We start from the raw sequence: 27,552 nt of genomic DNA on the forward strand, positions 1-27,552 counted from the left end.
TTTAGCATGGCACCCTTGCACCATAAATATTTCAGCAAAGCATTGTGTGTACTGAGCCATTGGTTCCACTTTTTCTGACTTCGCCAGCACATGAAACCCGTAACTTGCAGCACTGAAAAAAAGGCCCAAATTGTGCTCTTGTGCTGCTTTAAGCATCAGTGTCTTTCTGGATCCTTCTCATGACTCCTTTTTGTCAATGAGTATGCGAGTCCAATGATGAGACATCCAAGGGATGGAGGGGATACAGTGAGATTTTCTGTGTCAAAAATGTGCCAATTCCCATTTCTTTTGGACAAAAACTCATGCATACTGCTCCAGCCTTCAGCAGCCAGCCACTCACCATAGACTGCTGTGGTTGCAGGCACACCCCAGTTTTAACCTACAGAACGCAGGTGGACCGGATGAAGTTCCAGGAATGGTTCTTAGACTGCCACTGGGTGGGCTGGAGTGCTTACAAACAACTTCAATCTATCCCTGGCACAGTAGTGTCCCACGTGTCTTAAGATCAGCAGGTGTTGTCATTGCTCTCCATTACTGTACTCTGACTCCAACAACAGAGCGCACATGCATGGCTGTTTGCTGGTTACAGCTCAGCGTTTACCACCAGTAGAATTTCTTTGGTACCTATTTGGCCAAAACACCTTACCAATACCAGTCTATAGAAGATTATTGCCAATAAGAGTGCAAGTGTAATGTTTACCAAAGGAAAGCAGGACGCATGTGAAGTCAAACAGTGTTTACTGAGAGTGAATCTATTGTCATTATATGTGAGAGTCTGTAGTCATACAGTTGGGAGACAGAAGCAAGTCTGGAATGCATAGTCCAGGACAAATAGAAACCAAACTAGGTACAAACAAAATGAGATCACAAAAGAACAGAAATACACAGGATGACTAAACAGAAATAAGAAAATAAAGTTTAATCAAGGGTGGGGAATTAAGACATGAAAGAGAAATTAAAACTAAAGCATATGGAACACTGTGCCACAGAATCCACAACCCGAGTGGAGATACATGAGATATTAACGTTGTAGTGCAAAGGCCTTACATCTTCTTGCCAGAAAGACCCTTCAGTTTCTCTATTTGTCCTGGTCCAAGTTTTCTTAGGACTCTCTTGGAATACTTTGTTCTGAAAAGGCGAGATTAAGGCAAAAGCATAAATCATTTTTACGGTTTGGTGGACACACGGAAATCTAACATGTAAGCAGGCAGGCTTGAGGATCAGCAGGCAGACAGTTATACATGTGAATGGCAGACTAACACTATGCAGACAAACACTCATGAAAGACATGAAAGGCAAGTAAGCAATCAGAATGTCAGCACACCTTTACAGGCAAATTTCAACAGGCAAGCAACTGGGTATGCATATCCCAAAACCATTAGTTCCAAAGGTTAAAGCTTATTGCTTTGAACATAAAAGGTTTATGAAAGTTTTAGACTGATTTTATTAATAGTTAATAATTAGGTCATAAACAATGTAAAAAATAATTAAGTAAACAAAGGGCAGCCGGAATGTGTCAATCTGTAGAATGTGTTGGGGGGAAAAGGAAGTAACTTATTAGCTAACAAATATCTGACCCCACGTAATGGTGACTGATGGAGTAGGCAAACTAAGGTAAGTAACCAGCAAGATGTCAGGTTAGTAGTATATATGAACGTGAGCTAACTAGCCCATATGGCAAGCAACAGGTCAGTTACCCTTTTTACACATTTAAACTGTTAATTAATAGCCATTAACAAGGTACTTTTAAACTCCAGACTTTTTATGAGGTAACCCATATTGGAAAAAGTGATACCCCACTGTCAAATGTTTGTTTCTAAGAAAACAAGCTGCAAGGCAGCAAGGAAGTTGCAGAAAACACTAATGTCTGCTGAGAGCCGTTTTCTTTGCTAGTTGTTACCTTATTCCTAACAAGAAGGCATAGAAAGCACACCCACATATATGCACAGGCTGTCTAGATTTTAAATGTACTAGCTGACCAAAAGGGCTCGTCGCTACCTTTCATGGTGTTACAATAAATTATCAAAAAATTTAATCTCTTTTTTGAGTTAGAGGCCACAGAATTTGCTTATAACATGAAGTCGTTTTTGCCGATAATTCTTTGTCCCATCATAAAAATGCCATTATACCATGAAAACCCGGTAGCTTACGTAATCAAATTAGCCTACGTAATCAAAAAGCGCGAATATTAGAAAACAAAGCCACACTTGCTTGTTGGGTATTAAAGGCATAGGCTAAACAAGATCAAGTCATTTACTGCTAGAGACAAATACCGTCACGGTTAAACTGCTAAGTGTAGTTAGGATTAATAGGCTACTTTTGTCATTCAGGGAGCAACAAAAATAAATCATGATTGATGAAGTGTCGGGAAGTGCAAGCCTGTTTCTTAGTGTTACCAACTACATCCAGTGTAGAGCATGCAACAAAAGCCTGCTCGAAAAGTAGTTTTACACAAGCTGACACAGCTGTCCTGTGTTGTAACTATACTGCCCTGGTGCGGATATGGTAGACTGTGAGAAAAGTCTAACCAGCATGTCTGCAGTCCAATGCTTGTCTTTCCAGCGTCCCCAGAACACGCCACGGTGTTTGTTTGCACCACATTTCTCACCTTGACTTACTCTGAGGACGTCTACGACACCAATAGTAACTTCTGGGCAAGGGACCCACAATCCGTTTTTCTCCCAGTCTACATGTGATATATGTAACTAAAGCAAGTGTGCTTGATGTGAACTGCCTGTAATCTTTTCATCCAGTCAGTGGCAAACTGGGAAGGGGCATCCTGCATGAACTCTAACTGTTCACAGCTCCATCTGTCCCATGGATAAATCCCCTCAAATTATTATTATTATTTATATTCACTTGAGACTGTTCAAGCCTCCGCCATCTTAAGGTGGAGTTCATGCAATGCAGTCATGTGTCGTTTTTTGTCTGTCAGCTCCACTATCGGGGCAAACCCGGGCTGTCAGGAACATTGTGTCTGTTACCAGTTGCCCCGAAAAAGGCTGGATGGACGGTTCGTGCCTGCTTAACATTATGGATTAACAGTTCGTGCCTCCTTAACGGTATCGATTGTTTCAAACTCCTCAGCTAATTTCTATGAAACATGGGAACAGTGTTTTCTCCGATGTAACTCATGAGCCTAGTGAATGAGGAATTAATTATTCCGAAGGTTCGTTTTACAATGATTGGCGTATGTCAGGTCATTCTTTTTATCACTGTGGAAAAACAAGACAGCTGATAACCCAAAATGGTATAAACTAGACTAAAGTTAGAAAAACGAGTTTATATACTACAAAACTCGGATTTTTGGAGCGCATGTCGTCTACAACAGAAAAATACTGTTGGGGAACACAGCCGATACCACTGCACCTTCCAGTAACTTTTTAAAATGTGCTAACTACATTCTAGATGATGTTTTCATTCTCACCAGAGTATGGAGCTCTTTACTATGGTACAGAGCCCTTAAAGGGACAAGGCATAGGGAAAAATGATTCATGTTTTGGGTTTTCTCGCAAATGTTCTTCTACATTTACTATGTTTCAAAAAATGCTAAATAAATTCAGCATATATACCTTTCAGCTTTAGCCTCATAAAATTCCCAAGAGCTTCATGTAGCTTACATCTGGTCACGTAGCCGACAGCTGGTCATTTCACCAAGGAGGGCTAAAACTGCTTTCTCAATACGGGATCCAAAAGATCCCAGTCTTCGGCATTACTTCTAACATTATTACAGAAGTATTACAGTACATTATTATAGTTCTTGTAACACAGCATAGCAGGATTTTATGTAGCTCTAATAGATGTCTATCTGTAACTATATAATAGAACTGTAGTAGATTTTCTAACTAATAGATGGTTTATATTTTCATGTAAAACCCATTTATTACTATTTTTCACAATTCTTGATTCAGCAAAACTGAAACAGTGAATCTGTAACTAATGGGCCAAATTTCTTATTTACATTTAATTTAAAATGTAAACTTTTTGCAAAAATAGTTCTCCTATATTTGGGCTTGGACTTGGGCATTTGTAAAGTTGCTTTGTGACAACATCTGTTGTAAAAAGTGCTATATAAATAAATTTGGCTTGATTTGACCCGACTGTAGCCTGTTGGCATAACAATGAAAAAAGAATATCTTGTGTTCATCTGGAAAACTGTGACATTCAAAATGTTAGATCTACACTTATTTACCAATAGGCCAGAGAAGGAGTAATATTAGTCACTAGATTGTCTCATTAATATCTTCACTGAATATATCTGAATAACTCTTCTGAATATTTACAATAATCTTATTTCTTCAGGCATAAATCTTGTTTGGTGTGATATATTGGTTCACAGATTGCACACTGATATTTGTACCCGACATGTCCTCTCTTCCTGTTTCTATTGTCATCGGCTACTAGGGATCTGTGTTGGATTCCATGCAGACTGAGAGAAAACACATTTTTACCTGTTGGCTCTGCAGTGGCACTGTAGGATAACGGTTAAAAGTATGCAGGCCATTTTTTTTTAAACAGAGTAAATGTAGCGAAACATTTACAAGGGAACAAAGACCAATAATCGTTTTTTTCCCTACCTCAGTCCCTTTAAGAGCTTTGTATCAAAAATAGCTGCTATCTGCACATAGTAACTTTGCCCTTTGAGCTGGTATTACACTGCAATGCGTTTCCCTAGTTTAATATCCCCCCGGCGCCCTGAGAGGTCTCGCTCTACTGAATTAGGTGCTGTAAGTCACAGGGCTATTTTTATCAAACTTCTGGGTACTAATAGTATTATACAAATATGCTTTTTACCATACAAATATGCTTTTTTTCTAGTTAGTGTATTTGTTATTATGTTCTATTGACATAAACTGTTCCAACGATCAATAATGGGTGTCAAATAAATATCTTGCTAATTTTCACTTTTTTCTATCCCTTTATAAATATATTATTAAAGCCCACTGTTCCTTATGTGCTAAATGGGATCATTGGCTTATTAGAAAAATCTTCACCTTTTAAGTTTTTAGCGGAATGTAAAATTTGGAGTTTTCTAATATTTATCTTTTTCAATTAGCCTATCTTATTTTTTAGAGCTTCATTGAAACCAGTAAAGTTGCATAGTACTAACATCATTTTACAACCGTTTTCAAATGTCTCTCCATTTCTTTTACATTATTCTTTTACATCTATTACATTATTTCATTGCATACCTTTGACCAGTGATTACGTGTGAATTGCCCAGCTTCCTTTCCTACCTTCAGAACAGACTCTGCCGATAGAGGCGAGATGCGCTACTGCAGCACGCGTGGAGGGGTCCACGGCTGGGGGTTTCGAGATGTGCTCTTCTCAGGCTATGCCCCAGATGGGGGCATGTTCATGCCTGAGACGATTCCCATCGTGTCCCCTGCCACTCTCCGCTCCTGGAGCTCTTTATCCTACCAGCAGCTGGTGACTGAAGTGTGTTCTCTCTTCATCCCTGAGGATCTGATCCCTAAACATGATTTGGAAGGTAACACAGATGCTCCTCCTTTGTTGTTTTAAAATTTTGCCATTCATGCAGTGCCTCTTTATTTTTCTGAAATATCCAGTGTAGATGCCCGATACCGTGAAATCTGTTTGAGCTGTCTTTATCAAACCTGGAATTCAGATTGATTCTCTCTACATCTCTCCATTTTTTCCACCTCTTCTAATTTCAGCTCTCATTTCAAGTGCCCTTTCCAAGTTCTCAGTTCCAGATGCCGTGAGGATGGTCAGGCTAAAGAACTCTTTGTCTGTCCTGGAGCTGTTCCATGGAGAGACACTGGCTTTTAAAGATCTGAGCATGATGTGCACTGCCCACTTTCTGGAGTATTTTCTGCACAAGGAGGACAGGCGTGCTACCATTCTTGTGGGTAAGCGAATCCCATGCTACTTCAGAGATCAGTTTAAAAACACATCTTGGTGACTCCTAAGAGTTAGACTCATGCTCCAAATAGGTGATCCAGGCCAGTTTCTCATCCCAGTCCTCAGGGCCCACCTGCCGGTCAACATTTGCTTTCACCCAGCTCACACCTGTAGCAGGTGTTATGCCTTTTTCTTATTGGCTTGGTTCAGGTGTGTTTGGAGATGGGAGGGAGCCTAGCGGACAGCATGGAGAACCCTGAGTGCTAGGTTGAGAAGCGCTTCTCTGGTCTACAGGCTTTGGCCCTGTCCATGGCTGAGTCACTACTTGACTGAGAAACTATAGTCACTAGAAAGCTGCACCACCAGACAAACAAGCCACACTTCATTCCCACCTACTGTGTGCTAGCAGGTTTCTGAGTATCCAACAGACGGTCGTAATGTGGCTGATTTGTATCTAGAACGAATCCGGCTGGCTTTTTAAACGAGGCTGCAGGCGTAACCCTGTGTCTCTGCACCACCTGCACACAGGAACGTCCGGGGACACAGGAAGCTCAGCCATCAGCAGCACGTCAGGCCTGAGCAGAGTGGACGTGGTGGTGGTCTTCCCTCGTGGACGCATCACCATGGTGCAGGAGAGACAGATGACCACCCACCTGGAGGACAATGTCCATGTGTTTGCAGGCAAGTAGCAAAGACTCATCAGAAAGGCAAATAAGAAAAAAAAATGATGCTACCTTATTATTGCTAAGTGGAACCAAAATGCGTATACAGTGTTAAGGTTTATTACATATATTGTGTAATATACATATATTGTGTAATTACATTATTTATTAATGAAACGTATCTGCCATATTACAGCTGCCGTTGTTGCATGCGTTTGGAGAGCTCACTCAGACAGATGTTAACCCCAGTTTGGTTCAGCTAACCCTGCGCCCTTGTCCCATCTCGATTAACCATAATTAAAGCGGATGGAAGTTCAGACGATATCGATGTGGTCATGAGAAAGCTGTTTGCGGATCAGGAGCTGGTGAAGTGCCATGGACTGATGAGCCTGAACTCGGTGAACTGGTCACGGATTCTGGTGCAACTGGTCACCTTCCTGTATGCCTACATGCAGCTGAGTGGAGTGCAGGAGACTGAAGGAGATGAACTAGCGGAGCTGGAGGTGGTGGTGCCCACAGGCGGGGCTGGCAGTATAACAGGTACTGGGCTGTATTTCACACAAATGGCTTTTGGATGATGATGATAATGGATTTTGGTTTGGTTTGTAACGCTTGGTTTTGATTGTTATTATTAAGGTGTATGTATCACATTTTGCATTTTTATGTGTGTGTGTGTGTGTTTGTATGTGTGTGTGTGTGTGTGCATGCGTGTGCATTGTGGGGTTCCCCCTTTGCTGTAGCTGGATGCATTGTGAAACAGATGGGGGTTCCTCTGCGAGTTGTCGCCATGGTGAATTGTAATGACATAATGCACCGCACAGTTCAGAGCGGAGACTTCTCCATGGCAGACAGCGTCAAGCAAACTTTGGCTCCAGCCATTGACATCCAGGTGTTCTGAGCTCTGTGGTCAATGTAGCTTATCCAGTTTACGTAATGCCTGCATGCTAATAGTCTGACATCTGTTTAGGATCCTTATAACATGGAGCGTATATTCTGGATGTTATCGGGGAAAGATGGAGCACTGGTGAAGAAGATGATGGAACAATTTCAGATGATCCACAGACTTTCTCTCCCTGAGAGACTCCACAAAGAGGTCAGTGCTGTTATACTGTTATAATGTTGAGCGGTTAGGATGCAGACGCATATGCAGAGAAGAGCGAGATTTATTATCGGCAAATCCAGAATCGTAATCCTCAGAGTAGTCAAGGGTCATAGAACCAATACAAAGCATATGGGAATACATGATAGACAAAACCAGAACAAAACACACTATGACAAAAGAGGACGCACGCTATAACAAAGACACGAGCAACGATAAGAACAAATAACTAACAGGTGATGACAAAAAGGAAGAGAAACACAAGGCTTGGAATAACACACAGTGGCTATGATTAACATAATGACCAGCCAAGCAAACAGGGAGCAGGACAGGGTTTAAGTACATGTAGTAATGAGAATTAACAAGACACAGGCGCTACAAATGATGGGCGGAGAAAACGAAACACGGATGCAAAACAAATACATGAGACAGGGAAATCATGACAACCAAGACACTAGGGAGTGGCCAGTCATGACATATGCATCCTTTTTTCAGTTAAGGGTTTTGAAAGTCTCTCAGAAGAAGACACTGTTAACAAATATAACCACGTTCCCGTATCTATCCCTCTCTCTGTCTGTGTAGATATCCTCAGCACTGTCTTCAGGCTCTGTATCTGATGAGGGTATAATTGAGATCATGGTGAAATGCTGGGAGGAGAATCAGTATCTTGTGTGTCCTCATACAGCTGTTGGGGTTTGGCATCACTACCACTGCCCTATCCGCCCTGGGGAAAATAGGTCAGACAAACAGACGCGCGCGCACACACGCACACACACACACACACACACACACACACATGCGCGCGCACACGCACACACACACAAACCACCCCCTGTCTGTTTGCCAGTATCAATTTCTCATGCAAGTGCGTCACACCAGTGGCAGATACAAGTGAAACAAGTGTGACTCCATTTGCATCCCAAGCCATCTGTTTAAAACTGTTCCTGGTCCGTGTCCAGGTGTTGTCTGGCAACGGCCTCCCCAGCCAAGTTTGCGGGAGCGGTTCTGAAGGCTGGCCTGACCCTCGACCTCCCCGAAGCGGTGAGGGCCTTGGAGACGAAGGAGACCCGCTTTAAAGATCTGGAGCAGGGGGATAACTGGGAGGCAACTCTGAGAGAGCACATGGAAGCTGTGCGCTCTGCCAGACAGCGCGGCGAACTCTTCTACTCCTTAGCCAAGGCAAGCTGAGCGTTAAAGTCCCAACACAGCAGGTTTCTACAGCTGCCCTGAAAACCTTTACAATATCATGTGAACAAATGGAGGAAATGTGTTGTAAGTGTTAAGTCAGTAACATTGAGTGACTTGTTGTCTGGTTTTGTTTTATATTATCTTTGATTAAAGATATTGATTAAATATTTTGCATAATCAGGTTTCTTTTATCTGAATCCTGTTTTTTTCCCCACTCTTGTCTTCTTTGTCTGGACATTTCCCAATTGCAATACATAATCTATTTTCAGCACCTCGCTGAGTGTGCCTGTGTGTGTGTGTTTGCATGCTCCCAGGCTATCTCTATTGCTAAGCCTCTTTGTGGCTTGTTCTCTTGTGGATTTGACCTTTTGGACTTTGATTCAGGCAGGGTCACTGAATGTTGTCTACATGAATCTACTGCTGTAACTGTGATCCTGTTTGTTGAGCTTGCCACCATGCTACTGAGTGACTCAGGCACTCAGTGAGCACTTGTCCTTTTACTGTAAAAGGCTGTTCACCATGGCTTGAGCAAAGTAGCATCTCTGCAAATTGCTTTATGTTTTTTAGTGCAGATGTGTGTTCTTAGTTAACTATTACCCAGTTTTCCTTTAAACATTGTCCAAACGAGGTATTTTTACTTGTGGTATCAGTTGTGACACTATTGCAGCCTAACCCTCTCCTCTGTAAAGGGTGATATTGACCTGTGGGGCCTGACTATATTCCATATGTGGTTTTTGATTTGCCAATGTCACAATAGTCATGTGTTACTCACATTTTAAATGCAATGTTATTGATTTGTAGACACTGAGTGAATCATCTGATATAGTGTAAAGCATGCAAAAACAGAAAGTCTCTGACTTTAATTGTTGCAGAAAATTATGGTCAATACTGTCAGCAAAAGGCAATACTATGTTCATCTTTTATGATCACGTTTTAGATTTGCATCTACAATTTTTTAAATTTACAAAATCTGTTTACAAAGTTCGACTATGGTCTTTCAGAATCATCATGGCTGGTGTTTGCGCTACAAAGATTATGTCAACTAAAATCTCATTGGTAGAGCCTGTAGGGCTGGGCGTAATTCGTCCAATGAAGAAGTTTCAGTAGGAGGTCCTTGCTAGTGGCTGGTTGACTGATGTCACTTTCTCCATCCACACAAGACTGATCAATGCTGCAGCCCTCTATTGAACAGAACAGCATGTCAGACGTATCATGAGATCAGATGCAAATATTAATGGTTCTTGTCATGGTCCAAAGTTTCGTGAAGATGCTCATATTAAATAGCAAACTCAAATCTCTAAAACATTTGTTAAATAAAAACTCTGAGCTTAAATCCTGGCGTGTTTGTGTTATTATAGAAATGAAAAGACATTCAATTAACCAAAATCACTACCAATCGAGTATTTCATGTAATACAAATATATTTTAGCCACATAAATATTTTACCAAAGTGTACTGAGTTTTATGAATGTTTTTAATATAAACATAACATTTAACCATACTTTTTGGCATAAACTAGGTACAGATGCTGAAACTGTACATATTAGTGATCAACAAGGAAAATAATACCAGTTACATGAGGACAGACAAAACAGCAACTGACCTGAGTGGCAGCACACTCCCGGGGCGGCGCAGCGACCCACGCCAGGGCCGCAAGGACGCCCTCCAACCTCACACGGAGAGGGTACGTTCTCCTCTTCCAGGCAATGCATAGCCTCTGGACTCCCCAGCAGACAACCTATTCCCTCCCCACAGCAGACGCTGGGGCCGAAGCAGCGGCCCTTGTCTCCAGGACCACACGCCATACACTAAGGACAGATGAGCGTAAAGCTTTGTACGCGAAACATAATGTCAGTCAACCCAAATGCTGGCTGTTTTCACCCTCTATTTTATTGAACCTACCATGCATTAGTGATTTAGATACAGCTATTCAAGTCTCAGTACAGAGTTTATTTCATTTTGCGTTAAAGTTTTTGTTTCTGATGTTATGGTATGGAAATACTGGAAAATATCACGTAAAAACCTGTCGAGAGGGAACATCCTGTAATGCTCTTTTTCCACCGATGGGGCAGTTGGAGATGTAGCAAGCAGTGCAAACAGACAGTAGACACAGCAGGCAGAAGGCTGTAAACAGGGTTCCAGACATTTCTGTGGGAAAGGCAGAGGGAAATGTAGAAGTGAAGCATAAAGGATACCAGAAAAAATGAAAATATCCACTGATAAAACTTAGCCAGCAATCCACAAAGTCTGTAAATGTAGAAATTAAGCCATTCACTGTGGTAATTTGATAATTAATTACAACATAGTGGTTTCCCAGAAACAGTAAAGCCAAGTACTGGATTAAATTATACCATCAAACCATTAAATTATACCATCAGTACTGACTGCCCAAATAATTCTAATAAATATCCTGAATCCAAAAAAACAAACAAACAAAAAACAAAAACAAAACCCCATCAAAATACCATACTTACTTTGAAAGATCAATGATAGGAAATGACACAGCAGTTCAGTAGTATATAATATTCATTTGCAAGCTATGAGAAGTCCCTTTTTATACCCCTACGTTTCCTTTAAAGCGTGACTTGACCACATCATTGCCTGTTAAGTTCAATCAAAAAAGCCTTAATTGGACTCATATTAATTGTGTGAACTGATTGGGGCAGAAGACTGGTCACTGTGTGTTCTAGGCACGAGGATGTGAGTCATTAATATACAGCTTGTGATCATACATAAGATCAAGGCACAATATCAGGCAGATGAAGTTAAGATCTGATATTTCTGGCCTAAACACTTTTTTTTTTAACACAGATAATGCTACAAAAACTCTGCAAGCAAATACAGCAAAAAAAAAACAAAAAAAACCCAACTTGCATAAGGATCTGTTAGCTGTTAGAATGAAACTGGACAAAAAGTGTGAAAGTGTGAACAAACTCAGCATTTCTAGAAGACACTCTTCTGCCTTGTGCTAATGTCAGCAATGATATTTGGAGATATGTTATGTATGTTAGCTATACACTTACCGTCCACATTATTAGAAAATCCACTCACTAGTCACTTTTTAATTTTAGAGGGACATTTTATGACTATCTACAGAACATATGTAGCCATGCAATTTGTCAGCCACCTTGGTTTTGCTCATTACTGGTTTGTTTGTGACCACAGGACCATTGACCACAGGATGGATAGGATTAATTGATAGACCTATAGCACACCTGATAGCGCAGGTAAAGTTGTGATCAACCAAGAGCATGAGTTTGTTGCCCAGGGAGGACATGTGCTATCATACTGATAAATATGTGTAAGTTGCTCTAGATAAACACATAGGCCAAATCCTGTAATCTTTTTTAAATGTTAGTCACTGTTACTGCAGGGTTGATTGTGATCATAAATATCATAGTAACAGATTATGGTCATATTATAGATTCCAAGGTTATAGCTTGCAACTGCATACTTACCTGGTGTTTCTATGTAATGTATGTTTCTAATAAACTGGGTGGTGATTGTTTGTCGCAGTGTACGTTAGCTATGTTAGTTATGGTTTTCCATTGTTAACTGGATGGATCACACAGTGTATCCTGCATGTCTCTGGTCCAGGTTACATGGGTACTTAAATGTCTAACTAAAATGAGTAACTAGAATATTAATTAATTATAGCAGGGGAAGAATTTAGATTGTATAATAAATGTAAAAGCAGATTGTCATTGAGGTCACTTGCTAACAGTGACTATCATACCCGCCACATCGCCTCTGCTTTTCAATCATTTATCTCTAATTAAGCTGTAATAGTGAACGTGTCTGGAGAATTAAATTAATTAGAAAACCCCTGCTCCAGGCCAAAATGAAATGATTGCTATTAACATTTTTTTTTTCAATGTCAAACTCCTGACCTTAACAACAAAGTGAGGTGATGTAGGCTGTTTTTTTTCTTTCTTTTTTTCAGACACATATTAAAATTGTGTCCATTAAAGTGCAGCTCAAAGTGTTTTAGCAAAATTAGTATTTAACATAAAAGCGGGTTAATAAGAAACCATGGGACCATATCATAAAATAATAAATGGCATAAACAATTAATAAAACAATGATATTATTACCCTAAAATAAAATCTAAAATTACTACTACTACTAATAATAATAATACTACTAATAATAATGGAAATACAAACATTTAAGTTGTATATTCTTCATTTTACGAATATTGGCGTATTTATATTGAAATCAACATGCACAGCCTTTCGTCCTTAGTAACCTGCACTTGGTTTGATTTTTAAATACCGTCCGATCGTTCCAGCTCCTCCCTCGTGCTTCGACTCCACCTCCACCTGCAGACGGTGAGCAAAGCAAAGATGGCGGAGTTTCGCTAGGACTCAATGGCCGATGACCAACGTCAACAGTCAGAAATTGTTGAGAACTGGACAGTTAAGCTTTAGATAATACCATTTCATATTTTGTTAATGGGATTATAGCATGCTGTAGTTGGCAACGCGGTAGCCTGCGTTTCAGTAGTTGACGTAAAGTCCAGTGTTACAGCGATATGACCGCGCATTAACATCGGTAACATATTCGCCCAGGCGTGCTAGTCGAAGGGTTTGAATGTTGCCCTTTGGAGACATGTGTTTAAGGTAAAGTAACATTATTTTTTGTGTGTATTTGTTTTGTCGTGCTTTAGTGCTGTCCTAATGTGTAAATGCGGGCTTGTATTCTTTAACATAGCGGTTCGTTCTGCTTCTGCAACACTTGACAGTTGACACGTCGGCTGTTGCTTAGGTCAACATTCACATTTCTTCGACAGGCTTGTTTTTCACCACGAAAAGGTTCCAGAGGGCTATTTTTGACTTTTTCTGTCAAATCTCTTTGTACATTTTAGCTAATTCCGTTGCCCTTTGCTGACACAGGTTACTGTTCATATCGTAGCTATTTATTTTAGATTCTGTAAATCTGTTGTGAGTATTGTGTACACTAGTTTCACGACATTTAGTGAACTATCTCTGCTTTGTTAAACTGTGGTAGCAGTTCATCCTTTGTACTACATGCTCTCATTGCAGCTCATCCTTTGTACTACATGCTCTCATTTTAGCCATTACATTTAGCCGCACCTCCCCTGAGTCTACAGTTTTTTGTGTCGTCAAATTAACATTTTGGTGTCACTACAGGATTGCAGGTAGTCATTTCCACCGTTAAATTGTTTTTTTTGTTTTTTTTTAAGTCCTGTTGGAATTAAACTGAACGCCAGTTAATTACAGATACACACAAAACAAAAACTGTTCTTATGAATTTACCCCAGTTATACCCAATTCTGAATATATGAAGTCTGTTTTTCTTATCTAAATTTGTGACATGTTGTTTTAATAGTACAAATTAGTTTTATAAATAGTTATGTTTGACTACACCCTAGCATAGCATTTAATAAAAAAACAAACAAAAACGCACACAGATGGAGAGTGTTTCATAGTGAAAGCTATGCCAAGGAAGTTTGCATGGATGTCATCTTTGCATATGTTCTTATAGCTCATCCAGATCTTGTGTGTGCCAGCTGTATTTGTAGCTGTATGTGTTATAAAAAACCTATGCCAAACACAGTGTGGACATCAGCTGAGGAACGTTTGTGCAAATGGCCAGAGGGCATATGTTGACATACCTAAAATGTGTAGAGTGTCACAGCCATAGAGAATTGCTAGCTTACTAGAGTTGCCAAACTTCTCAGTGATTAAAAACAGTTGTTTTAATCAGACTGTCATAGCCAGACTGTCCCTGCTCATTCTTGTGCTCCTAATTAACCTCTTGAAATGCTGTGAGCTCATATGAGGTCAGCATTTTAAAAAGTTAGATGAAAATAAACCCAGTGTCCTCATACATCAGGACTTTTTAAAACTGCTTCCTGATGGAAGACATTACTACTAATATATTACACAGTAACAAGGCCTTTTTCTACATGAAATGCCTAATTTTCTTGTATGCTTTTGAATCTTAGAAATCTCTGTCACTCCACAGGTAATTGTGACTTCCTGAGCTCCTCAGGTATCAGTCTTTGGCCCTCTCTGCTTCTCTGCTGCCATGTCGTGGTCCCCAGCAGTCAGAAAGGCCAGCCCTAGCCTACCTCCTTTGGACAACCTCTCTGTGTCCTCGCTGCTGTCTGAGGACCTGGAGGGAGGGGCAGAGGGAGGAGAGGGTGAGCTGGCCGACCTGGAAGTGAACCCGTATGACGGGCTGCCCTTCTCCTCGCGTTACTACTCGCTGCTGGAGGAGCGGCGGAGTCTGCTTGTGTGCAGCCTGAAGTACAGCCTGCTAGAGCACCTAGAGACCCACAGCATGGTGGTGCTGAGTGGAGAGGGTGGCACTGGCAAGAGCACCCAAGTAAGGCGTTATCCCCCTGTAACACACGCTAGGACACCTCTAGACCCTCTCACATACTAACACACGCTAGCACACATCTAGACCCTCTCACGTACTAACACACGCTAGCACACATCTAGACCTTCTCACGTACTAACACACGCTAGGACACATCTAGACCCTCTCACGTACTAACACACGCTAGCACACATCTAGACCCTCTCACATACTAACACACGCTAGCACACATCTAGACCTTCTCACGTACTAACACACGCTTGGACACCTCTAAACCCTCTCACGTACTAACACAAGCTTGGACGCATCTAGACCCTCTCACATACTAACACACACTTGGACACATCTAGAACCTCTTAAATATTAACACGCTTTCTCTTTGTCTTGGTTTCATCAGCCTAGTTTCTATATGCAAATTGAAATTATAATTATAATGTATTCAGTAAGTTTGTGCTTGTTGTTCATTTAATTAGACCATTATTAGAGAAACTTTAAGGCACATTACAAAAGCTTCACACTCATGTGTATTGACCATGGTATTTGGCTGTGTATGTGTTTGTGTGTGGTTTGTGTAGGTGCCTCAGTGGTGTGTGGAGTATGCACTATCCCTGCAGTTTTCTCAGGGCCTTGTTTGCTGCTCCCAGCCATACATGGCAGCCGCCTGTAGCTTGGCCATCCGTGTGGCAGATGAGATGGACCTGAGTCTGGGCCTTGAGGTGGGCTACAGAGTCCCCCACGATGATGGCTGCACCCCAGACACTCTACTGCGGTAAGCAAGCCCCATCTTTCGTGGTGCTCCATGCCTTAAAATGATTGTGAATATACAGCATCGAAATCCCATACCCAAACCCTTTCAGTGTGCACTTACTCCAGCTCAGTGTCTGAATGTTTCCCTGGCCAGTTTCATGACTGACTCGCTGCTTCTGGAGGAGATGATGTCAGACCCGATGCTGCGTCAGTACGGCATTCTGGTGGTGGATGAAGCCCAGGAGCGCACGGTGGCCACAGACGTGCTCCTGGGCCTTCTGCGGGATGTGTGCCGGCAACGCGGTGACCTTCGCGTGGTGGTGCTCGCAGCCCCCCAGGCGGCCCCCACCATCGCCACCTTCCTGGGCGAGGGAGTGCCGCACCTAGCTGTCCCCCCACCGCCGCAAAAGCCTGCAGTCGAGACGGTGTACCGGGATCCGCCCGCCAGCCGAGACCTGGCCACAGTCTCGTGCCAGATGGTGCTAGACCTCCACCGGCGGGGAGAGGAGGGAGACATGTTGGTCTTCCTCCCCAGTGTCCACGTATGTAACCCTGGATGGTTTAATCCCATTGCTTCGTAATTTTGCTGACCTATGCTGGGTTTCCCAAAAGCATCGTAACATAAAGACCATCCTTAAATGGTAGCACAAGTATTACATTGAACACTCTCTCTTGTTTAAGATGATCTTAACAATATGAAGCTTTTGGGAAACGGGGTCCTGAATTGTTGTAGGTGAGTGCCCCTTTAATGCTAGGTGACGCTCAGATTAGTGTTTTTGTGTGCCAGTATGAGTAAAATAAGACCCTTCATCTCTGTCCCTCAGGCTTATCTTGGTTTTCTGTTTCGGTATCTTGAATTACATTTTATACTTCTAGGTCCATTGTTATCTTTGACAAGAGGTAAATAAATGCGTTGGAAATTTAATAATTACCCCAGAAACTGTATTCATAATACCCTCAGGGAGAACATCAAAGGGCCACCAAAAATACAAATTTGGAAGCTTAAACGTGTACTCATGAGGGTTTTATTCAGAAGTGGTGGCTAACTGCCTAATAAAAGGTTGACATGTTAGTGGAATTCTTAGTTTATCCAATCCACTGTTATTTCGCACGTATTACTCTCAACGTCTGCTTATCTCCGTGTAGGCTATGTTCATCTCAGCCGCGTCCGTCTACCGTGCACCCTCTCTCTCCCTCTCTCTCTCCTTCTCTGTACCACTGTGGAACTCTATCTGCCTTGTGACTCGGGGAGGGGGGAGTATTGGGTGTCTGGTGTGTGACACCACTAAGATTGTTTACTCCCATCAAAGGGGATGAATTGGTTGGATCTTGCCAGGTCTCGAGTGACAGATCCCTTCATCACTGTAAAACACATGTACAAACAACAATTTAGGTGTGTATATATATGACCCTTTTTTATCAGGTTAATATCTAGTAAATAAGGACAACACTACATAACGTTTTATCTGATAGAAGTATATTTATGAACAGTCTTACAAACATTCATCTAATGCATTTGATTCTAATTGTCTCTCACACAAAATACACAGATCCACTCCTCCTTTGTCAATATTGGCACAGCCTCACCTGTTCCCACAACATACATTATCTGCCTCCTAGTGCAGTAATGGAAGAGCAGAGATAGCTGTCACAAATAGGTGAACTGTGTTTTTGAGAGCCCATTAAGGCTCTACAACACTATTTTTTTTCATTTTCAGTGATATGATAACAAAAACAAGTAAACCATCTGCTCTTAGCAACCTGCACATATTAAGTATTACTTCCGCCCTGAGTTGTCTATGAAGCAGGGATTTAAGGCATCGCAGAGTAAGTGGCCTGAATTTTGCTGAGCGGAAAATGTTTTACTGTTCCAGAGTGTGTTGAAACAAAATGGTATCAAAATGGGGGCAAAATGGGATCTTTTTCAATGAGATCACTACAGAACCAATGCATATGGCATATTGCTTTGGCACTACTTGCAACTGCTCAGTAAAGAAAAGGAATAATTCTGGAGGCTGTAAAGTCATGGAAAGTGATGACACAGAGACATTTTGTTTTTGAACTGAAGGTTTTGAGAAACAGTCTTATAACAGTCTCATACTTCTGTACATCCCAGGAACTCCCAGCCCTTACCATGACCTCACACTTTCCTTCATGAACTCCCTGGTATCACCACCTAATCATAGCCTGGGCTTAACTAAGTTGTTGTCCTCAACTCAAATCTGACCCGGTCTTGCAGATTTCTCCTTTGTAACACATGAAGGATTCTGCCCTTTCTCTCACAGGAAGCTGCCCAGGTACTTGTGCAGTCTCTTGTAATTTGAAAACTAGTCTACTGCAACTTGCTACTTGATGGTCTTCCACTAAGAGCCATCAGCCCTCTACAACTTGTCCAGAGTGCAGCAGCATGACTGCTCTTCAATCTTCCAAAGTTCACGTCATTCCACTGCTGCGCTCCCTTCATTGGCCTCTAGTAGCTGCTCACATCAGATTAAAAACCTTTATGCTTGGACCAGCCCCTCCATACTTGATGTCAGTGGTCAAAGCCTGATCCATACCTTGAGTATTTAAAATCTTAAATATGGCTCAGCTTGAAACACCATGCTTCAATTCTCATGGAAGACAAGCATCGAGACTATTCTCTGTCTTGGATCCTAGATGGTGGAATGAACTTCCACTTGCTGTCTGAACAGCAGAGTCCCTTTCTGTCTTCAAACGCAGGCTGAAGACCCATCTATTTGTGGAATATTTAAATGACCACTGACCCTGCTCCTATGTTGACTAACTGAAACTCTAGTACTTATTATAGGGTATTGTTTATTGCACTGATGTTGACTGCTCCTCTGTTGACTAACTGAAACTCTAGTACTTATTGTTTATTGCACTGATTGTTGTCTGAGATAGAGCTTATGCATTTTGCACTTCTAGGCTTCAGCACTGATCCCTGTATTTCAGCATCATTTTAGATCATTGGTATCTTGGACTCTAACCTATTCTACTGGCTAGGATGTATTCTATGAGTAAATAACAAAGCACTTTTGTAAGTCACTCTGGATAAGAGTGTCTGCCAAATGTTGTAAATGTAAATGTCACACAATTTAAAGTAGAGAATGTGGATGCAGCCTGTGATATGCATTGCTATTGAATTAACTGCCCCACCTAGCTATGTCAGCATATACATGTAGTACATTTTAGGCTATAAAAAAGAGTTGGCCTGCTGAATGTCAGAGTTACACAGCCTTCTTCAGTGTTCACAATGTGAGGAAAATACTGGATTTGATTACTTATCTGTTCACGTGGAAAATATCTACAACAAGCCAGTACTGCACTCTGCATCCTTATTTTCATGCCCCTCAGCCAACCTCTGCATTGCTCTTAGGACATCGGCGAGTGTGCGTCCCTGCTGGAGAAGGAGGCTGTGGCCCTGAGTCCCCAGCTGGGGGTGCTGCAGGTGCTGCCACTCCATGCCGGCCTCGGCGGGGACGCGCAGCATGTGTACGACATGGAGACGGCAGAGGGCCAGGCCAAGCCGGGAGAAGAGGAGCAGGGCAGCCTGGACGGCGAACAGGGACCCGGTTTGAGACGGAGGGTCATCCTTTCGGACGCTCTTGGAGAGGCCTCCTTCTCTCTGCCCGGCATCCGCTACGTCATCGACACAGGCCTCCAGCTCAAAACTGTGAGTTGATCGATAGGGCAAAGCAATGTTCACAAACTCTTTTAGCCAAATGTAAAACATGTTTACTAAACATGTTTACTAAAACAATTGTTTAGTCAACAGGTTAATTTGCAAATGGAAAAAAAAGATATATATTAAATGTTATATAAACAGTGTATTAAACAGTCTAGTCTACATTCAGAAACACTTATGCAAGCCCCCCAACTTGCTCGTTCCTCTCTGGAATTCCAGGTGTACAACCCGCAAATCCGAGCAGACTCTCAGCTTCAGCGACCAATCAGCAAGCACCAGGCAGACACACGATCTCGGAGAGTAAACAGCAGTTTGCCAGGTGAGCCCTTCTCGTTAGTACCATGACAAAGTTCTCGAAACCTGGCAATGATTATCTCCTTCCACTCTGCCAACTTCCTTCTCAGTAGGGTCAGGCCCAGAACAGTGCTCCACTTTGAAGCCCACCATTACAGTGCTAGTCAGATAAAACTGAACTGAAGAGGAGCATTCTGGCCAAACTGAAGATTTGTATGCTGAACTCTGTAGACCTCAGAAATTCAGCACATAATGCTTCAGAATATACAGAATTTGTTTTAGTGGTCTTTGCAAAGCATCAGACTTCACTAACAAAGGATCTGATAATTACTGATTACTTTTTGACCCGATTCAACTCACTTGGAGGGTAGAAAACGTACAGTGATCTCTGGTTTGGTTTGACAGTAGGTTTGAGTGTAGGTCACTCTCTGTTGCAGGAGTGTGTTTTCGTCTGTACCCTCAGTCCCTGTATGAGGAGGGGATGCCTGAAGCTCGCTGTCCCGGAGTCGCTGAGGCCAACCTCAGCCACCTGGTCCTCCTCCTCAAGAGGCTGGACATAGCCGACATGGGCCAGTGCAAGTTCCTGGACCGGCCAGGTGGGAACACTACATCGTTTTGGGCAGTCATCTGCCCAATCACATGCTTAATTGCTTAATAGGTAATTAAAAAAAAAAACACACTGGCTAAAATATCTCTTTAAATTACCTTCAAAGTAATTACTTTAAATGAATGTTAAAAATTAAATCAGTAGGGAGGACAAAAATGAACATTTCAGCTAGTGTCGTCGGCTTTCAGGAGTCATTATAGCCAATTAGACAGAACACAGGTTGGGTCAGGCTCTAGTCCTAACAAGACAAGTGGTCAAATCTCTCTCTCTCTCTCTCTCTGTCTGTCTGTAGCTCCAGAGGCTCTGATGCAGGCTCTGGAGGACCTGGACTATCTGGCTGCTCTGGATGACGATGGCAATCTGTCTGAAGTGGGCATCATCATGTCTGAGCTCCCCCTGGAGCCACCGCTGGCCAAAGCCCTTATTGCCGCCTGCGAGTTTGACTGCGTCAGTGAGCTGCTCACCATAGCTGCAATGCTCACTGGTAAACAGGATGTCCACAAAGTATAAATCATTTAGCCTTCCATGGTCAGTTCATGTCTTAATTATTCTTTTACACAAATGGGAGTAGGTATTGCTTGAAATTGTAACAACTATTTGGTCTGGATATTCTCCAGGCTTGTTTGTTGGACCTGTATTTAAAGGAAGTGAATTGGTGTGGTCTTTTCACAGCTTCGCCGTGCTTTGCAACGCCTCCACCAAACAAAGAGGAGACAGCCGCAACTCACAGACGGCTGTTTATGCACCCGGAGGGAGACCACCTCACCCTCATCAATGTCTACAATGCCTACCTACAGAGTGAGTTTAACCAAAACCTAGGGATGGGCAATATGGGGAAAAATGTCATAAAACGATATAATGATACATAATCATATTACAGTGTTTAGATTTTTGTGATGTGAAATTTGATAAGTATGAAGAATTAGCATCATGCACTAGCACACTGGTATAGACATTTTGAGGGGTATAATGAAATCTTTTTGTTTTTAATCAATGTAAGAACAACAACAAAAGAAAATAAAACAATTGATTAAAAATAGATAAAATAAGGGAACATTGGGCTAACAGCGAATCAGTTTTTTCTTACTATGTAGTTTGCTGTTGATGCAGATGATACTAGTGTTGTGCAGAGAAAACTATTGCAGGGCAGTACATTATGACAGTGACAGTATGTCTACGACTGCCTTCAGTACCTCCAAGCAATAGCACAGCAGAGATAAATGTGTGCAGATGTTTCAGCAATTCAGAGTTCCTCTAAACACAAGAAAGTATAAAAATAATGGAAAATTGTTGTTTGCATCATTTCTCGCAACAGACAACGAGGACGAAGCGTGGTGCATCACCAATTTCCTCAATGCCTCTGCGCTTCAGTTGGCCGTGGTGATTAGGGCAGAGCTACTGGAAGTAATGCAGCGAATTGAGTTGCCGGTTTCACCTCCTGCCTTTGGTTGCCAGGACAACATCTTGAATATAAAGCGGGCTCTCATCTCAGGGTTCTTCCTAAAGGTAGCCTGTTGGAATGTTCAGACTGTTCTGAACTCAAGTCACCATTAGCACCGAAACCTTCCTGATAGTTGCTGGTCCTCTTTTAGGTCGCCCATGATGTAGATGGCTTAGGGAACTACTTACTGTTGACGCACCGCCATGTGGCACACATGCATCCCTTCTCCACATACATGTGCCGCCAGCCTCGGCCCAGCCCTCCCGCCTGGGTCCTCTATCACGACTTCACCATCTCCCATGACAACTGCATCTGCACCGCCTCGGAGGTCCACCCGCACATGTGAGTCTGTCTGCAGGGTCGTTGCCTGCTGTTGCTTGTCTGCCTGTGGCAGTGTGGTATGCATTGCTGATTCTTTTGAAATCCAACTGCAGACTGGAAATTGGCATTTTAGCCCAGAGCTTGCCTATGTAGTCCTCAGGGCCCTCACTCAGAGCAGGTTTTTATCTGATACAGCTTCTAACACACCTCAGACAGGCATCCCTCTGCACGTGTGTTTCAAAAAGACAATAAAGACACTTAAAAAAAAAAAGATCATCTGAGGTTCAGGTGCAGAGGGGAGCTGGAACAGCTGAAATTGGGGACTGCCTGGACGTCACCCAGGTCTACATCGAAAACCACTGGCTCAATCATCTGATTAGTCAAAATGGTCCAGTATGTGAAAATATTGAATTATAAAGTAAACTACAACCTGTGACATGCTCTTTTGTATGTGTTCTCATATAGGCTGGTTGAATTTGCCCCTCAGTACTACTTGGGCAACCTTCCACCCAGCGAAGGGAAAGACTTGTTGATGGAGATCAGAGAGAGTCTTGCCTCGCCACATGAACAGGAGAACGGAGAGACGGCAGACAAGAGGCATGCAGAGCGGCCAGGGGAGCACCGTGACCAGTTCACTACTGAGATGTGTTTGCTGCAGTGACACACTCCAGCCTGCTGCATCCTTCGTTCACATTGCACAAGCAAAACAGGTTCTAGATTTCCGCCCTCTGCTGCACAGACCCAGCTGTCAAGTAGAATCAGAGTTTGAGGGCCACAGTGCTCTTACTGTATCTAAGAACTTTACAAAGTTCTGAAGTATGAGATGTAAGGTAGTATGGAAGTATGAGATGTAAGGTAGCTGTTTAGCAGCCTAAATTGGTTTGGCCTGGATTCACTTTTGCTGTGAAAGTGCTAAAATCCACTTTTTAAAAATGAAAAATTAGTTGACGATGAACTTTTATACAGGAATAACAATGCGATCTGTACATAAGTGTACATGCATCAAGCAATAATATACAGAAGAAGTCACTGTAGTCCCCGGTGGGGGGGTGGGGGGGTGGGGGGGCGACACATGAATTAAAGGGAGAATCCTCACTAATGGAAAACATACTGTATAGATACTGTAGCTGTAGCACTACATTTAATGAGGGTGACATCCCCTTGGTCCCAGCAGGACGACAACAAAAAAAGATCTGATGTTCTGATCCAGAGGGTGTATGTATGTTCCCTTTCCATTGCGTGTTCTTTGAGCGGTGGTGAATAGTTGAAACCAGAGTGCTTTTCTTGTCCTCTCCATATTGATACATAAACCAGTTGTGATAAGATGATAATCAGGGTAACCTGAACTTCAAGGAGTCTTTTTGCTAGATATTGGTCACTATGGTTTCTCAGGGTGCTGTTTACTCAAGCCCTAATATGGCAAAATGCTTGTTTTGTTGGCTAGGGATGTTTTTTCTTTTTTTTTTTTTTTTTACTGTGAACTTTATGATCTGCTGTCATTTATCCCTCTACTTGTTAATATTGAAATGTGTGCAAATTGTGGGTTTGTAAATATTTGATTTTAAAAAAATTGATTTTTCACGACTTAGGTATGAATGTTTCAGCAAAGGTGTACTTAAAATTTAGGTTTGCATATCATGGGAGTATTTCCTGTTATAGGTCTCATTGGCTGGTCTACAAAGGGCAATACCATGTTGCATAACATGCTGAATTGTCTTCATCACAAGAAAATCAATAGATTGCCTATACAATTTTGTTTATTTTTACATGTTAGCCATAACCTCAATCAGCAATTTGGAGTAATGAAGTTTTTCCTCTGATATGACATTGAGATTTCTCTCAAAAGAAAAAAAGTCACTTTATATCTGAAACTGCTCATGCAAAGAGCTGTACCACTTTTGATTTTTAGGTATTTAATAAATATTAAAACATCCTTCTGTGGCAAAGGAATTTCAAATCAGTAGCAGACAACTGCTGTTTTTTTGTAGTGCTCCCTACATTGTGCATCGAACTGGCAACTGAACAATTTTAACCTGCTGCCTCAAGATGACTTGCTCTTCATTGCCAGAGTAAGGAAAACATCTTAAAATAACACCACTTTAATGGAGTAATACCAAAATCAGATTACATGTTGTTTTACATAACTTTATTACATCATTCGAAATTACATTTGTTAATGACCACCTCCAAAAGAAAACCAGGTTTAATGCTAATAACTTACCAGAGGCCTTACAGCACTCAGGAATCAAGTCTTGCAACTGTGTCATTCTGTTATTTTGAATAGCTGTTCTGATTGACATTTTAATAATGCAGCTTCTAAAAGCAGTTAAGCACCAGGTCCTAAAGCAAGACCCAAATGAGATCAGCCCAGGGAAAGGGAAGTGGAGCAGGGGATGGTCAAAGGGTTCAAAAGTGTTAGTTATTTAATCAGGTAAGGCTGATTTATGCATTCTGCGCAACCAAGGGCCTGGGTTCTCTAATGGCAAGCACGCCACCTGAAGTATTCAGGCTAGTTATTATACATGGTGCCTCTTTCTACTCCAAAACAACAGGAGGCAGTGCACAATATTCATCAGTAAATTTAGTCTTGTTCAGCATCTTTCAAATAGAATGTTTCTGTATTTACTAAGTGATCAGTCATTATCCTACACTGGTACTGTCAGCAGTTAATATACATGTCACTCAGTGGAGCTTCAGAAACTTGCATACACACAATATTGCTGCATCCAAGTGATAGCAAATGCAACTTGTTTTCTGTTTGCATTAATGTAATTCAGGTGATATGCCTCGACACTCAAGTTTTGTGGGACAAGCATAAATCAGGTCCTTGGGGTGTAGGACACCTGAGCAGGGAGTAAGAAACAGGGAGGGGCTGTTCTCAGGGTGTGGGACAACTGACTAAGGAGAAACAGGGAGGGGCTGATTTCGAGGCTTTGTTCTCATTTCTTCATGGATTTGGCCTCCAGTGGTTCTCCAATATCTTTACCACGCAGTTTCAGTCCTTTAAAAAAGAGAACCATTTGCTAATTAGCTGAGGTCTTAATGTCTCTGAAGGGCTTAAAGGTTTACATAAAATATTTCAGAAGTGTATCTGTATCCATATGTTCTTGGTTTTAAAATAATGTGCATCACAGGGATATGATCTTAAACAGTCAATGCTTGCTGCATGTTAAACTGCTTATAGAATCACAGGGTATCGCATAGACCTAGATGCCTTACCAATGGCTCTCTCTATCTTGCCCATAATCTGGTTGTTGGGTATTGCTTTTCCACTTTCGTAGTCAGCAATGACCTGAGGCTTCTCGTTAATTTTCTGGTGAATGGACACAATAGTCTCATTATTTCTCAAAAGGAGCCTGATCACGAACTGAAGTTGATATCACATGTAAACGATTTGTTCAGAAAGTGCATATAATATCAAACACCATTCCCTAACTAATATGCTGAATTCATTTTGTGATGCATTTTTTAATATATGCTGTAATAAAGATCAATTTATTTAATTTGACATGAGCCACTCAGTTAATATACATGTCTCAGTTTTCTCCTGACCTGATTTAAACGAAGCTCACTTACAGTAGCGAGGTCTTTCTGAGTCATTCCTTTGTTCTGTCGGCCTTGCTGGATCACCTTGCCCACCTCCAATGGCACTCTTTCATGGTGCAGCTCCTCCGTCTCCCTGTCCAGTTTTGCTGTGTTCTTAGTCACCAAATGCTGCTTATTCTGTCCTGCCGCCCCTGAGTCCAAAATAAATTTAAAAAACCCACCACCACAGGCATCATACTCACAGTCTGATAGTCTGTGACATGAGTATGAGGTGCCACACCCCCTATAGCGAAGGACATTTTCATTCTAGATGAATCTCCTTTACATCTACACAGGGCACTTTCAACTGATGATAAAGACCAGCCTCAAATTTATGGAACGGAAACATGAACGCTTATTCAAGACAAATAAAAATGCCTCTACTTAGGTGATCCTACATTTTACTTATTAAGTGGGTGAACAGTATGTGGCATGTCTTACATTACCCATTTCCTAGCTCATATAACCTAGAGCCATGTTTTCTTCTTTGGTGATCAATACAGCATCCATCAAAATCCGTAGCAGGTGTGCTTCTGGCAGATAGGAACATTTGTACTTTTGTTTCCTTTCTCATTTCATAATCAAACAGGTATACAGTAAAAGGCGTATTTTCAGTCATTTCCAAACACGGCCGTGTAACAAACATATCCACCCTCAAAAGCTAGGTCTTTGCAACATGACCTCAGCAACATGAAAAGCTTAAAAATTTGGAATGATATGAATGGATATTACCAGATGGGAACATGTATTATCAGAATCTTTCATACTGACTAATCAAAGGATCACTAAGCTAAAGGGTCAAGAATTTCCAAGTTTACAGCTACTGCTTTTGGATGAGATTCATAATAGATCGATAAAACGCCATGCCCTGTAGTTGTACGAACTAGCTACTTATACACTTGCATCAAGGGTTATGTCCAAATAAAACATGTTCAAGTCATTACATTACCACTGATATCATAATTAACGTTTTAAGATGTAAAGTTGTTAATCACATTCAATTTCTCCATATCAATGTATCCATATGGAACATATTTACACTAATTTATTTACAATAACCTTACATTTCTTGGAGGTTTCCACCTCTTCTCCACGTCTCTGGGCAGAGATGACAGCCTGGAAATTAAGTTGAATTTAGTTAGGGATGTCAGTAGAGTAACAGCTGAAACGCTGATAAACAGAACACCACACACGAGTTCGATTTCCTAGGTTTGCTAATTACGAAATTCGTAAAGTATAACATTTAAAAATGGCACTGTCGCAAATTTCTAGATAAATACATTTTATTAACTAGCTAAATAAATATTTATACTAGTTTGCTAGCTAGGGTAAATAGTTAACTAGCTAACGGTAGTCATCTCTGTAAACAGAACTAAGTTAGCTAGCTTATAGCTAGCTGGCTAGCCAGTTGTGCTTTGTTTCTAACACGGTGAGCTAACGCAATGTGAAGAACATGGGGGCCTCGTTCTTTCCCTGAAAATAAGTAAGATATCAAACCCTGGTTACATTCACTGACGCCGACCTGCTTTGATTTAGCCTGTGCTGAAGAAGGACCCTTCTTCCTCAAGACAGTCACTGTATCCCAGTCGCTTTCTGCCATAGTTTCCAAGTGTTGCTGTTGAGTCAGCCGTCAAAACTACTATTTACAGTGTGAAATGGCTAGCTGCCTTGCTAATCATATTATATGTAGGCTCTATAAAACAT

General features: G+C 41.6%; 4 protein-coding genes and 1 long non-coding RNA gene across 17 annotated transcripts; 2 read left to right on the top strand and 3 right to left on the bottom strand.

The window, feature by feature from the left end:
• Window positions 1–721: 721 nt before the first annotated feature.
• Window positions 722–5,365, bottom strand: LOC113591879 (uncharacterized). The gene is made up of 2 exons (XR_003412252.3): window positions 5,238–5,365; window positions 722–1,128 (listed from the first exon to the last, which is right to left on the bottom strand). It is a non-coding gene; the product is annotated as an uncharacterized LOC113591879 (long non-coding RNA).
• On the top strand, window positions 2,922–9,005 carry thnsl2 (threonine synthase-like 2). 12 transcript variants are annotated; one of them, XM_081719889.1, is made up of 9 exons: window positions 2,923–3,013; window positions 5,244–5,491; window positions 5,679–5,873; window positions 6,394–6,546; window positions 6,831–7,067; window positions 7,268–7,416; window positions 7,513–7,620; window positions 8,209–8,363; window positions 8,586–9,005. In XM_081719889.1, exons 2-9 carry the CDS (start codon window positions 5,269–5,271, stop codon window positions 8,812–8,814), a joined length of 1,449 nt encoding a protein of 482 aa, XP_081576015.1. In that variant the 5' UTR covers window positions 2,923–3,013; window positions 5,244–5,268; the 3' UTR covers window positions 8,815–9,005. The 12 variants fall into 12 exon arrangements, with proteins under 12 accessions (XP_081576021.1, XP_081576015.1, XP_081576017.1 ...); XM_081719891.1 differs by having other exon boundaries at window positions 2,924–3,169; window positions 7,495–7,620; XM_027032560.3 differs by having other exon boundaries at window positions 2,924–3,062; window positions 5,225–5,491; window positions 7,495–7,620.
• Window positions 9,006–9,857: 852 nt separating this feature from the next.
• Window positions 9,858–11,336, bottom strand: oxt (oxytocin). The gene is made up of 4 exons (XM_027032565.3): window positions 11,289–11,336; window positions 10,838–10,962; window positions 10,418–10,622; window positions 9,858–9,995 (listed from the first exon to the last, which is right to left on the bottom strand). Exons 2-4 carry the CDS (start codon window positions 10,958–10,960, stop codon window positions 9,865–9,867), a joined length of 459 nt encoding a protein of 152 aa, XP_026888366.2. The 5' UTR covers window positions 10,961–10,962; window positions 11,289–11,336; the 3' UTR covers window positions 9,858–9,864.
• A 1,809-nt stretch (window positions 11,337–13,145) lies between these two features.
• On the top strand, window positions 13,146–24,196 carry dqx1 (DEAQ box RNA-dependent ATPase 1). The gene is made up of 12 exons (XM_027032552.3): window positions 13,146–13,436; window positions 14,806–15,168; window positions 15,741–15,934; window positions 16,067–16,454; window positions 19,292–19,588; window positions 19,820–19,919; window positions 20,332–20,490; window positions 20,794–20,985; window positions 21,174–21,299; window positions 21,817–22,007; window positions 22,094–22,284; window positions 22,729–24,196. The coding sequence occupies exons 2-12, from the start codon at window positions 14,869–14,871 to the stop codon at window positions 22,922–22,924; spliced, it is 2,334 nt and encodes a 777-aa protein (XP_026888353.2). The 5' UTR covers window positions 13,146–13,436; window positions 14,806–14,868; the 3' UTR covers window positions 22,925–24,196.
• A 196-nt stretch (window positions 24,197–24,392) lies between these two features.
• Window positions 24,393–27,552, bottom strand: LOC113591873 (endothelial differentiation-related factor 1 homolog). 2 transcript variants are annotated; one of them, XM_081719466.1, is made up of 5 exons: window positions 27,371–27,552; window positions 26,913–26,964; window positions 25,816–26,000; window positions 25,483–25,576; window positions 24,393–25,264 (listed from the first exon to the last, which is right to left on the bottom strand). In XM_081719466.1, the coding sequence occupies exons 1-5, from the start codon at window positions 27,446–27,448 to the stop codon at window positions 25,203–25,205; spliced, it is 471 nt and encodes a 156-aa protein (XP_081575592.1). In that variant the 5' UTR covers window positions 27,449–27,552; the 3' UTR covers window positions 24,393–25,202. The 2 variants fall into 2 exon arrangements, with proteins under 2 accessions (XP_081575592.1, XP_026888356.1); XM_027032555.3 differs by having other exon boundaries at window positions 25,840–26,000; window positions 27,371–27,541.

The sequence above is a fragment of the Electrophorus electricus genome, chromosome 8, assembly GCF_041902795.1.
Source record: "Electrophorus electricus isolate QZ-2024a chromosome 8, ASM4190279v1, whole genome shotgun sequence".
NCBI classification, from domain to species: domain Eukaryota; kingdom Metazoa; phylum Chordata; class Actinopteri; order Gymnotiformes; family Gymnotidae; genus Electrophorus; species Electrophorus electricus.

Bases quoted from the DNA above. Each gene is read 5' to 3' on its own strand.
- dqx1 (XM_027032552.3), top strand. From the start codon at position 14,869: ATGTCGTGGTCCCCAGCAGTCAGAAAGGCCAGCCCTAGCCTACCTCCT. The intron at 20,986-21,173 runs GTAAACAGGATG...GTCTTTTCACAG, and splicing joins CATAGCTGCAATGCTCACTG to CTTCGCCGTGCTTTGCAACG. The intron at 22,285-22,728 runs GTGAGTCTGTCT...GTTCTCATATAG, and splicing joins TCGGAGGTCCACCCGCACAT to GCTGGTTGAATTTGCCCCTC.
- LOC113591873 (XM_081719466.1), bottom strand. From the start codon at position 27,448: ATGGCAGAAAGCGACTGGGATACAGTGACTGTCTTGAGGAAGAAGGGT. The intron at 26,965-27,370 runs GTCGGCGTCAGT...CTTAATTTCCAG, and splicing joins CACAGGCTAAATCAAAGCAG to GCTGTCATCTCTGCCCAGAG. The intron at 25,577-25,815 runs GTCAGGAGAAAA...TCCATTCACCAG, and splicing joins GTGAGCTTCGTTTAAATCAG to AAAATTAACGAGAAGCCTCA.
- thnsl2 (XM_081719890.1), top strand. The intron at 5,874-6,393 runs GTAAGCGAATCC...ACCTGCACACAG, and splicing joins GCGTGCTACCATTCTTGTGG to GAACGTCCGGGGACACAGGA. The intron at 7,417-7,494 runs GTGTTCTGAGCT...ACATCTGTTTAG, and splicing joins CTCCAGCCATTGACATCCAG to GATCCTTATAACATGGAGCG.
- oxt (XM_027032565.3), bottom strand. From the start codon at position 10,960: ATGTCTGGAACCCTGTTTACAGCCTTCTGCCTGCTGTGTCTACTGTCT. The intron at 10,623-10,837 runs GTTTTTACGTGA...ATCTGTCCTTAG, and splicing joins AGGATGTTCCCTCTCGACAG to TGTATGGCGTGTGGTCCTGG. The intron at 9,996-10,417 runs GTCAGTTGCTGT...TCTGTTCAATAG, and splicing joins GGGAGTGTGCTGCCACTCAG to AGGGCTGCAGCATTGATCAG.